This window comes from Musa acuminata, chromosome BXJ1-10 (genome assembly GCF_036884655.1).
Source record: "Musa acuminata AAA Group cultivar baxijiao chromosome BXJ1-10, Cavendish_Baxijiao_AAA, whole genome shotgun sequence".
In the NCBI taxonomy this organism is placed as follows: domain Eukaryota; kingdom Viridiplantae; phylum Streptophyta; class Magnoliopsida; order Zingiberales; family Musaceae; genus Musa; species Musa acuminata.
In genome coordinates, this window is record NC_088336.1 from 26,122,497 (window position 1) to 26,135,437 (window position 12,941).

Sequence of the window (12,941 nt, forward strand, 5' to 3'; positions counted from 1 at the left end):
TCAACGTTCCTTTGGTAGGATAAGAGATACCATAATCCATCACTAGCTTTATGCTATCAAACGCATAGATATAAAACTCTAACCCCCAAGTCAAACAAAAGGCAAACGGGCTCTATCTCAACTAAACTTCTTCCGTCTATTCCATTAACTTGAGCGTCAGAGGGGTTGGGGTGAGACATCCTCCGATATTAATTACTTATGTAGGGTCCAAGCACATCTAAGGAGGATCTCGGAGCAACGCAAAAACATGTCAGGACAAGGATAAGGCGTCTCTCGGGACAATCAAGAACTTCCTCTGGTAGATGAGCCACACCTTGGGATGACCACAAGTCAATTTTTGTGAGCTAATAATGCCTCGAGAGTCCATGTATCACCTCAACTACCCACTCAGGCCATCTTGTCAACCCTAACACGAGCCCCTAGGATAGATCTTCATCTTCGAGATTGAACCAAACCGTATTAGCTCTTCAGCACGAAAGCAACAACAATAAGTTATTTTTTAATTGATATAGTGAATTAGATTTAAAGATTAATTGAATATTATTTTTTAACTAATTATTTATTAATTTATGTAGTTAGTTATCTTTAACATTCTAATCCTTATATTTTCAAAGATTACATTAGGATCTTACACATGTTGTCAGAAAATAATATTAAAATAAAATTAAAAAAAATAATTTTATAATATTATTCTTGCCGGGCAAACAAAAAAAATCAACTGAGAGAGATTTTGTTAAAAAGAACACAAGAGCCTCCTATAACTCAAAAAGTTGTAAGATGATAAAGATTAAAGAATAAAGAATTAGTTGAAACTTCTTGATATGAATAATTCATGGCAATTGGCATTGTTAATTGTGTATTCTATCGACAGAGAAGGATTTATAGAGGATAAGAGAGAAAAATATGAGATGGTTTGATGTAGGATCCCCATTACTAGATCCACATAAGTCAAAGAGAGAGAAGGTTGGAGTCTGGAAAAGGCCTCGACTGCATCAGACTGTCCATACATGTCCTTTGTCTACGATCACAACGAAAGCGAAAGGAGGCATCAATTTTATTGGTCAGCCTCCTTAAGTAGTTCCTCTTTTTGGAACTGCTCCGGGAATTCCTCTTTAAGACAAGACAAAGGTATGTAGGAGAAGTACACATGTTTCGTCACTCGATTTATTGTAAGCTTTCTTTCTGTGGTCATGTCAACTTCGATAGTACATTAATACCTATTACGGATGTCCGTCATAATTGAAATTATATATTATAAATTTTCGAAAAAAATGGATAAATTCTCAGAAAAAAAAGAAGCATGAAGTCTTCCTTTTTTTTTTCCACACAATATCACTTTTTGTTTTATTTCCATATAGCACTTTTTAATTTTTTTTAAATGTTATTACTCTTGACCTCTACCTTATTATAGTTGCCATCGTCATCTTGTCGTCATCATCTCGTGATTGTCTCCGATCATCGATATCCTTGATCGATTTCATCTTACATTTTTTACTCGTCACATGATTGATTAATTGATTCTCCCCAAGTTCAATCGTGACGATGTCGTCGGTGATACACTCTTTTCATAACTTATCTCCCTCGTACTTAACACTCAAGGGGTAAATATCACTAGTCGTTATTGAATTCTGAAAAAATATTCTTGCATAGGATTCAACATTGATAGTTTGAATGCTCGTAACATTAAGGGTAATGGGGGCATGCTCGTAAGAGGAGTTACAATCGAAAGTAGTACATGTTGATAATGATTGGGAATCAAGTGCACGTGACATCGAGGGCGATGAAAGGGGTCAGGTAAGTGATGGAGGGAAGAGCTATGAAGATGAATGAACCAATCTTCTTGTACTAATCGGGGTTGGAGGGAATAAGAGTATGGTATTCCACTGGAATGATTTAGTTGGTATTGAGATCTTATCGCTAAGGACATAATATAGGCCATAAAAAGGTGATGAGAGGAGGGAGTTATCACAGGAGGGGTTTATGAGCAAAGGAGGAAAGAAAACATAAAAGGAGATGAGAAGTATATGTGGAATGAGAGAATGGAGCGACAAGGAAAGATGAGAGCGTGTTGAAAGAAGCAAAAGAAAATATAGGGATTATTGATGTCACGGACACTATTAACATAGTTGAAGAGAAGCAATGAAGCAAATGCATCATGATCTTTCTCGGGGGCGAGCGGTTAAAGGAGGTGGCAAAGAAGGGTAAAGGCAACAATAGATACGATAGAGGCCATGATAATCTATTCTTTTGAAAAATAGGGGATGTCATATAGGAATAAAGTAAAAAAAATGTTCATCAAGAGAAAAATAAAACTTAATTTTTTTAGGATTTGTCAAAAAAAAAAATCATAATTTAGATTTTTCTCAATTGATGTGACTTTTTATTTATTTTTCTATCGATACTTTATTTTTCTTGTATATCCAAAATGCTCCTCACATGATATAAAAAAAAAACTTCAGTTCCTTACATTGGAATCAGCCGATGACATGGAGCAACTCATCCCATTACAATATGCTTTATGACTCCATAAAACATCCATATCACTATAAAAAAATATAAATAAAATATAAATTAATTTATCATTTTCGGTAAGATTTCAAATAGATATTCTTATTAATTTGGGAACAAGAAAATGAAAATAACTTGACTTCTACATCAAGCTTTTTTGATAAATCGACGATATCTTTCACGTATTCATTATAAATTTATATAAAATATTAAAAGTATATTTAAAATCATTATGATCAGACGGATTCAATGCAAAGGAAAGAAACTTTACGGTCTGTCATATTGAGCAGCTTTTTCGAGAATTCGCTCAACATTCTATTGTGCGATGATATACTTTTTATTGAGTTTATACTTACCATATGCAAAATTTTGATCCGAATCATTTTATCCTTATCGGGTCGGAGCTACGAATGCGACGATTCCGGTTCAGCCAAACGGGTCGGGTTGAGGGTTGCCGCCGCCGCCTCGATTCAGACCCGACCCACTGACGGCCACGCACCGGTAAGCTCGCACCACGTGTCCCACCGGCTTCCTTCCAGAAGCACGTGGCCACGTCACGCATTGCATCAGACACCTTACGAAGCGCGTCACAGGGGATCCCCACGTCAAAAGAAACGTGGCGCTCTTTTACTTTCGTGACCAAACCCTGGACGTCGGATCCGAAAGGGATCCCGTGACCTGAAAGCATCAGGGCCGTCCATTCGAATCGTTGGTTTACACCCGTGAACCTCACCATCGCCGCTGGATTGAACTAAGCGGACGGCCGATACGAGCCCCGTGGGTCTCTATAAATGAGGTACGAGGGCTACGCTCGATCGCCATTCGCTGTCGATCGACTCGCGGGGTCTCGTGTGCGCGTGTTGGCGAAGAGAGGATAGGAGAAAGGCGAAAGGGAGGGCGAAGAAGAGAAGCGATATAGGGAAATAGAGGGTGGTGTCGGTTTCTAGGGTTTTTCTTGGGGGACCGAAAGCGGCTTCGGTCTTCGATTCAGGTTTTTAAATCGTTTATGGTTTCTTTCCCTCTCGCCTTCCGATTTTTTCTGCTGTCTTGTGGATAAATCTGGCTGGGATTTGGCATCTTCGATTTAGTAAGGTTGGTTAAAGGAGATTCGTTTTGAATTCTGGGATAGCAATCTTTTGGATCACGGTGTTGGTTTTGACTTTTAGGGTTTCTCCTGCATGGTGCGATTCGGAGGTTAGGTTTTCGATTTTTAGGGGTGGGGGGTGGGGTGGGGTGAAGAGAGCTTGGTTGAAAATTTGAGTACATTTAGGGTTTTATCTTGTGATTTCAGAAGCTCTGAATTGGTCTTTGTTGTTGGATTAGTGAAGGAGGATTTGGGTCAAGTTGGCATTTGTTTGTATTTGGTAGCAAGCTCAGGTTTACGGGATAATTTTCACTATTTCTAGTGTAATTGTGCATATTTCAGTGAAAGATCTTCCGGCCATAAATAATTTGCTAAATTATAGATTCATCCCAATTGGCCACTGATAGAATAATAATACGCCCTTCTTGGTAATTTTGTCGTTTGTAACCTACAAAGAAATAAAAAAAAGACAATCAAGTTATTTTGCGGCAAATAATTTGGATGCATTGCAACAGATAATGTTGTGCAATCTTTTCACATGATTGATGTGAACAGACAGATTGATTATATGGCACCAACGGTTCTTCTAGAGTACACCAATCAAAAGCAGATGAAGAAAAGTTCACAAGATCTTTCCTTTGCAATGGGGAAGCTGCAGAAATTATGTTCCGGTTCTGTCGTCGACTACCAACATGGATTAGAGGTGATGCTTGAATCGGAATGTTTTGCGAGCTCAACACATGCTGATTCTAGAGATTCCACTTCTCCAAAGAGGAAGAGGTGCATAACCTTAAATGTGGGCAGATGCAATGGTTTTAATGTACCACTGCAGGTGATTTGTTTGTCCAAGATGTCTGGTTTTCAAAGAAAGGAATTGAAAACGAAACTAAAATCAGAGCTAGAGCAAACCCAGGTGTTTCAGGAGAAACTGAACTTGAGGAGTGTCTTAAATGTTGGTGTTACAACATCATCTTCTATTAATGAGAATGAGAAAAAAAGTGATCCCACAGTGCGGAGTGGCTCCCAGATGAAGCGTGGGATATCAGGAAAGTTTGAGTCTTCAAAAACAGCTGAACATCCAGTTTCTGCGAACAATTCAAATTTAGTGTTGATGAAACAGTGTCAGACACTCCTCAAGCTGTTGATGTCGCACCAGTATGGTTGGGTTTTTAACAAACCAGTTGATCCTAAGAAGTTGAACATTCCTGATTATTACACTGTCATTAAGCAACCAATGGATCTGGGCACCATCAAGAAAAAAATAACCTCGGGTGCTTACTCCAGCCCATGGGGTTTTGTTGCAGATATTAGGCTTACTTTTACAAACGCGATGACATACAACCCACCGGGTAATGATGTCCATATCATGGCAGATACACTGAGCAAGTTCTTTGAAACTCGGTGGAAACCAATAGAAAAAGAGTTAGCTTCAGCAGATGCACATGTTAAGAGAGAAACTCAAGCTCCCAAGTCAGTGTCCTCATCCAAAAAGAGGAAAATGCCCCTTAATGACTCCAATACCCCTGCACCTGAGAGTATAATACCCAAGATGACTGATGAGGATAAACAAAGTCTTACTAGACGATTGGAGTCACTTTTGGCAGATCTACCAGATTACATTATTGATTTTCTGAGACGGAACAGTGGAAATATGAATCAGAGTTGCGAGGAAATAGAAATTGATATTGAGACTCTTGGTGAGGACACACTTTTTGAGTTGCAAAAGCTTCTAGATAACTATTTGCAGGAGAGAGAGACAAGACAAGTGAAAGTGAAGCAGTGCAAAGGGGAGGTACTCTGTTCTGTTTGGGCTTTATGGGGTTTTCTCTTTATTGTTTGAACATTAAATGTTTTAGGTAAATACAGCCATTAATGTACCTTGTGCAGGTGAATGAAAATGGTGTACACACTTCAGCGATGTATTCTTGTAAAGGTTTGTATTCTTGTTTGTGCATATTCTTCTTTGAAGGATAAATGTACTTGTGGCCAGATACAAAATTAAGCTTGTGCCTTCTCATTCATTCTCAGGCAATGATTTTGCTGATGAGGATGTGGATATCTGTGGCGATGATCCTCCCATGTCTTTCTACCCTACTTTAGCAATAGAAAAGGATGCAAAGGCTAGAAATATTAAGTGTAGCAGTTCAAGCAGTTCAAGTAGCGATTCAGGTTCTACCGGTGGTGCGTACTTGTTTGCATGTGCTGGGTCATGTCCATATATCTTCTTTTTGCTTGTATTTTTTACATATCATCCTAGTTACAAGATTGAGATTTTGAGTGATTTTTTTGTGTTTATGTGGTAAAATCTTGTCTATATGTTAACAATACATGGATCCTTTTTTTTTTTATGGAGTTGCATATTTCTCTCATATGCCAAATTATGATATTCAGTTTCTATTAGTTTGTTCCATCATTGCACCTATTCCTGCAATTTTCCATGTTAAACTGATCGTCACCTTTGATCAATAGATTGATTCCATCTATTTCCTTCTTTTGAGATCTCTGTTGCCTGTTCTGGTACTCCAGTAGCTAGCAGTAGAAATGCCAATAGGAAGATGAAGCGGGAGGCTGAGCAGAAGAATAATGAAGAAGGGTTGAGGTGTAGCATTAATAAAAAAAACAAGGAACCTTGTTTTGTTTTTAATAATTCTATTTTGGATAATTTTTTCTCGGTTTTTTGTTTAATCTATTTTTTCCAGTAAAAGCTACAAGTTTGGTGGAACTCATCCTGATTTGGTGAACCTTGATGACTACTATGTGCATTTGGTTGATGTGCAACAAACCACATAGGATTGCTGTGTAATTTTCTTTGTTAATTCAAATGTACTAGATTTTGCTACCATTTTGGCTTTACCATGTGTTGTTCTAATTTGAAATACGAAACATTGAATGTGTCTTGGGAGATCAATTCAGTTGAATTATTTGTTAACATGTTGGTGGAGTCATTTTTCTGTCTTGTTATGCTTTTGACATTTTTAAGCTCTAGTCACTGATGGTGTCAATTCATATTGCTGTGGTACATGTCGAAGGTCATGTATCATGTGAACATGGTATTTTCCTGAGTTTAAAAAGGGTATGCCTAATGGACCCAACCTATGCCATGGACACATATCTTGTGTTGACCTGTTTGTCGTCATGTTTTGAGCCAGCATGAAGCCAATATGTTAGCTTGAATGCCATTTCACATGCTATTGAAATGCTCCCTTTACTGAAATGTTTTGTCATGATCTCTTCCAAATTTTCATCTATCTAGATACCCTTGCAAAATTGTGAACTGCTTTTATACCACATTAAGCGTTAAAAGCCCATTTAGATGCCTTTGCCAGGCTCCATCATTTAGCTGTTAGCATAGTGATTTATGGATATAAAGACTAAAATGCCCACACCAGTGTTTCTATATATGGGTTCTGCCTATTTTCAACGCTTGCCTTTAAGGTGTCTGTGTGCAGTTTGAAAGGGATGAAGCAGGCAAAGAAAGGGTGGGTTCCACCAATAAATGAAAATAAGAGAGAGAGAGAGAGAGAGAGAGAGAGAGAGAGAGAGAGAGAGAGAGAGAGAGAGAGAGAGAGAGAGAGAGAGAGAGTATTTTAAGTATCTTCTCATCCTGAAAGTCATTCTCCACCAATATATGGGTTCTGCCTATCTTCAACGCTTATAGGGGTAGTTTGGGATTTTTTTTGAATTAGGGGCACTGTTTGGTAAAAACCAAAATGGGGGTATTGTTTGGGAAATACCGAAAATGTGGGTATTTTCTAGCGAAATCATCCAAGGTCAAATAGAGGGAAAATGTCAACCAGAGTTTTCAGATGTTGGCATGTCTTGTAAATATTGCTTATTGTCACATCTAAGCGATTTTTGCATCTGCCATTTGACCTACAAGTTGCCTTGGTAAGTTCTCTACAGCAAAAAATCTCTGTCAAGATGTATTTTTTGTTGGATGAATTCTAGGTCTGTGGTCCATGAATTGCAAAAATGATACCTTTATTGGGTTAGACGTTGTGTCTTATTAAGATTGGTTATGGTTGAATTAAAGCTAATTCAGTTTTGTTTCATCTCCTTGCAGTAAACACTTTTCATCTAACAATTAAAATAGACCTTTTCAATTTATAACCGATTCTTCTTTTTCTTGAGGTATTTGGAACAGCTTCTGAGTTCTTGAGCATGTTTTTACTTGGAATAAGGTTTTTTCTTCTTTTATTTTGGTTCCAATGTATCATATCTCCTCCCATTAGATTAGCCAAATTGGATAGAAGCACCCATGAAAAAATTCCTGGGTTGATGTATAGGACTCCATTAATCAGGTTTTTGAGAGGTGACATAATTTCCTTTCAGCTTCAAGGATCGATTTGATCAACCTAAACAATAGTGTTAAAAATTACAAGATGAATATATGCTCATTTTGGTTCATTATCTTTTTACTTTCGATTATGCAACTTTGCTCTCACAGACTTGCACCTGCAGCTGTATGGCACCCTTGTTCTCCACCACAATGATGGTGGTTTGACATGCTGCTAGATGTTGGCTGCTCTCCCTTTCTGTCCACTCCCTCTCTTAGTACACCACTCCTGTCTCACACTTTGACACCTGTGCTTCTTCTCTGGTGGTGCTCTGCTTTTAATTCTATTTGCTAGTCATCCCTTTCTCCGTTACTATCCATCTCCCATGTTCCCATTCTACCTTTTCACTTCATCAGCCTTTGGTTTGTTAGATAATGTAGTTCATGTGTACATATTACTTCTTGTAAAGGAACAACCTGAAGTATATGTGTATCATCTTGTAGTGTATAATAATGCTTCAAAAAAAGAAATTTTTGCTAATGTAGCTTTTTACTAGTGTTTGGTAATCTTTCATATTGTCTTGAAGTATGTTATAATACTTTATATTAGTAGTTGATTTCGTCTCAACTTCTGGCGAGTAGTAAATGCCTTTTGAGTTGAGATGAACTCATGATTCTCGTTACTTCCAAGCATTGGTGGTTGGGATGGTTTACTTTCCATGTTGGATCTGGCTAGAAAACAAACATTCTGCTGCTTTGTCAGATATATGTTTAATATCATTCATGAGAAGGCATGGATTTTGAGTTGAGAATATGAAGCATGTTATCCGGATACTGTGTTCTATTAGATTTTGATCTGAGGTTATTCTTTTGCACTCATCCAATGATTTGGGTGGATGCAGTATTGCTGGTTGTTCATTAGCATTTATGCCAGCTTATATAGATATGATTCAGTGCTCAATTTTAATTCTGGTACTTGTATCTATTATTAGGCCCGTGTTGCTGGTTAATTGCAGTCAATATTATTCATCCAGCAATTTATATAAAAAAAATTCTATAGGTGTGCTTTTCTTAGTTTTTACCTTCTAAGAAGTCCATCTTCTGTGCATACAAAAACTTCTGGACATTAATCCTTTCTTGAAAATGCTGACATGCCAACCCAAGTACCTTGTGGGGCCGGTGGCCATACACAGATTTTCCCATTGTATACAAGTCTAGTGTTCAAATGTAATGATTGTGGTGTCATTTTTGGATTCTAGCTTAGATTCTCTGTCACTCTCTTACTCTGCTTCCTCTCCCTCGCTGAGAATAGACAGACATGAATTGACAGTAAACTTCACATCTGAGGCCACAAATCACAAGTCGTTCTTGAATACAAGTGGGTTAAAAGCTGTATTGAAATGAGTTTATACCCACAAACCATGGAGGGTGCTATCCACCATAACAGTGGGAAAATCCACAGCTTGCTTAGGATGGGAGTAGTGATCCAAGCTAAGGTGCAGCAGAAAATATACACTTATTACATCAAACCTTTTGAGTAGCACAGTGTGCTAGTGGCAAATTCTGGTTTTTTTTTATGTGTTAGCTTAATCTATGAATTTTGTTTTTTTTACTATTTTTGTCGCTTCCCTGAAATTTTACTCATTTAAGTGTTGGCATTTAGACCACATAATTAAAATGTATCTTATTTGTTATGTGAGCGGTCATTTGTACATAAGTGCTATGTATGACTTTGTACATAACTGTACTTAACATTTTTCAGACAGATTCTAATACAATGGAACATATGACAATGTATAAACATTCAGTGGCATATATTTTGTAGAAAAGTCTAAGATTCAATGTTCAGTGGTGAATATGTTCTCATTAAGCTCCATTGAGGGTAATGCCAACAAGACGATCGTGAGAGTACCTTGTCATTTCTAAATGATTCTTTGTGTCTTCTTTTGTTTTATATAATATCTTTGATGAGGATTCAGTCAGTGTGCTTTGCCATGAGTTTATAGATTGTTATGAACATGTCAAAACTACTTTTTTCAATCCTATATTTGGTATTCGCCGTATATCAGCGACTTTATCTATGCTATAGTAACTTCTTGGATTTGATGTTTCCTAATTGTCTATTTGGTTAAGCAGACTTAGTTTTATGATCATCGTACAATTTTTTTTTTCTTAATGTAAAGGCACTTGGCAGTCACATGATGCTTCATGCTGGCTTGATATTTACTATCCACCTTCAGTTTTATGAGCAATATTTTCTTGGTTTCACCTTGCCACTGAATAGATTTCTTTGGAAGTTTCATTTACCTGGTACAGCTTCACCTTTATTTTCCCCCTAATTTAAGTTGGTAAAATTGTGCTTCTATTTAATCTTAGTTCTTCTTAATCAGAACTTTATTGTTCTAATGCTGACTGTTTTATGTAGCTTAAGTTATTGAGGATTTTCACTTGATTTTCTTTTGTTCTTACACTGGTAACTGCTGCATAATATCAATATTATCGACATGTAAAGTCCACTACATTTCTTTAGTAGAATCTTATATCTTATGTTTTTTTTAGAATAATTAATATTAGTTGCAAGTCCTTTATTATTTTTAATTTCTTGTAGAAATTGTTTTGTTGGATAACTTCTTGATATAAAATCAAACATGTTTTTGGAAAGTTTTGTTTCACATATTATTTTTTTTTAAATGACCTTTTCTTGGAAGTCTCTTAGCATCACACAAGTTTACTTGAGTGTGACCTTTTCTGGATTCTAAATTTTGTTCATTTTTATATTTAGACTCTGACAGTTCCACCGGGAGTGAACCAGAGGAGCAAGTTTCTGTTCCAAAAGATGCTGCTAAGGTATGTCTCACAATGTGACACCAGATAGTGAGGTATATGCTTCCTGGACAATCAAACTGGTTTCTTTTAGTGCTAAATATGCCCTTAATTTTTATTTGATGTTTTCTATGACATGCTTGTTCATCCTTTATTTTTGGCTTCTTAAGAATTAGATATTCATGAAGTTAGTTAAAATTTCTGTTGCTGTACTTTGCATCAGGAAAATTCAGGAACTAAGGCAAGTTCTGATCAAGAGAAAAGTGACGTAATGAACCCACTTGACTTTAATAGTAAGTTTTTGATGTCATAAACCATTGATTTAAAATAATGGGAAATCATTTATTTTGTTTTTAGTTCAGCATTAAATTATCTTGTATTATTGGCAATTTGCAGGAACTTGGAGTGGGTTGAGTCAGTCAGAGAAAGATGCTCATCCTAGATCTTTATTGGTCGAGGCTGATGAGTGCCAAGAGGGTAAGCATGCATTTCTAAGAAGATATCTATGAGACCACAGGGATTCTAAGCATTTAATTGCATGGATCGGCTTATCTTTTCCACTGGAAATTTTAGGGGAGCATGCTCCATGTGAGAGACAAGTCTCCCCACAAAAGCTATATAGAGCAGCTTTGCTTAGGAGCCGTTTTGCTGATACAATTCTCAAAGCTCGGGAGAAAACTCTTCACCAGGTTGGTTAAACAGTGACGACTGGTCAGCTGAGAATTTAGTGTAATGCTGCTTTGCATGTATCTTGTGCATGCATAGTCTTGATTGATTATATATGTCGCTGAGGTCAGGGTGACAAGGGGGACCCTGAAAAACTACGGCGTGAGAGAGAGGAAGTTGAACGACAGCAAAGGGAAGGTAGCGATGCTTCCCACCCTCATCTCCCTGCACCACTTACTCTTGAAGTTCAATTTGTGTAAGAACCTTTTGTTCTATCGTGGTACAGAGAGAGCATGGCTGCAAGCAGAAGCTAAAGCTGCTGAGGATGCTCGCAGACAAGCTGAAGCAGAAGCTGCAGCTGAAGCTAAGCGCAAAAGAGAGCTCGAGAGAGAAGCAGCACGTCAGGCTTTGCTCAAGGCAAGTATCAGTTTCTGTTTGCTGATCTTCTTTCGTTTTTCTGTGCCCTTGTATATTCTTTAACTGTAGATATTTCTGACATCACCGTAGATGGAGAAAACTGTGGACATCAATGAGGACTGTCGGATTCTTAAAGATCTGGAAATGCTTAGAACAGCTCCAGCTGAAGAAATACCGATGTCCCTTGATGAGAAGTGCTCAGATTATTATCTGAATGGCATAGGGGGCTTCAAACTTGGTGGTAACCCTTTAGAGCAACTTGGGCTATTCATTAAAGTCGATGATGAAGAAGAGGAAGAGGGTGAACCTAAAGGTGCTCCTGAAATTGATGTTGAGGAAGGAGAGATTGATTGACTGTATAATACTATATTGCTTAGATTTTGCTCTTGGATCTGGTCAGAACTATACATTCTGACATTTGGAAAAGATAATGCAGCTCAAGTGATTAGTTGGGCTGTTAAGTGTCTTGGTTGTGGAGTGTGCTTCTTCCTGGGGCATTAAATTGACTGCTGCTACCGTTCAGTGAATGGAGAGATTAAAGGTGGTTCATTTGCTATTAAGCCAGCATTCAGATTTGGAAGTCCGGTTTTCTGTGAGGTACTTAAGAGTTGGGGAAAGCTGAAAATTTATCTATGGTTCAGAGAGAGGATTGGCTGATTTGTTCCTTGGAAACCAAGCATTTGGCTTTCATGCTGGGAGATTGCTTTATCGAAATTGTGCATGAGGTTTCTTATCTCATAGCTTCTTTTTCATAATTAGGTTTCTTTATGTTCTCTGAACTGAAAAGAAGCAAATACATAGAAACAAATTCCTTGATTTTTCTCCTTGAGATGGTTTACTCTCGAGCATGACACTATTTATGTTAAAAGTTTGCCTAAGAGATGTACTGGGGCTTTGGGCTTTGTATGTTGCTGGACATTGAGTGAGATTGGAATCCTCTGCACTCTAAAAAATCAATGAAGTGAAATGAGAGACATGAAACCTTTTGTACTGGATTTCTTTTGCTGCTAGTGTTCTCTTTAATTTATGAGTGATAATTTGTTGGTGTTCTCATCATGAACTATGTTTATTGCACTAGCCTTCGGGAGTAATATGAATGTGCTACATTTGTCTTTCTGGTTTGTTTATCAATGGACTGTCCTATATTACTTTCTGATTACTTTTGTT

The 12,941-nt window shown here is 37.5% G+C and overlaps 1 protein-coding gene across 2 annotated transcripts; it reads left to right on the top strand.

Annotated features, from left to right (window-relative positions):
- Positions 1–3,329: 3,329 nt before the first annotated feature.
- LOC135583844 (transcription factor GTE9-like) lies at positions 3,330–12,764 on the top strand. Of its 2 annotated transcripts, XM_065087176.1 has the most exons (11): positions 3,330–3,499; positions 4,148–5,384; positions 5,480–5,525; positions 5,621–5,773; positions 10,651–10,715; positions 10,915–10,984; positions 11,088–11,168; positions 11,265–11,380; positions 11,489–11,555; positions 11,644–11,774; positions 11,865–12,764. In XM_065087176.1, exons 2-11 carry the CDS (start codon positions 4,161–4,163, stop codon positions 12,126–12,128), a joined length of 2,217 nt encoding a protein of 738 aa, XP_064943248.1. In that variant the 5' UTR covers positions 3,330–3,499; positions 4,148–4,160; the 3' UTR covers positions 12,129–12,764. The 2 variants fall into 2 exon arrangements, with proteins under 2 accessions (XP_064943248.1, XP_064943249.1); XM_065087177.1 differs by lacking the exon at positions 3,330–3,499 and having other exon boundaries at positions 3,746–5,384.
- Positions 12,765–12,941: the final 177 nt, after the last annotated feature.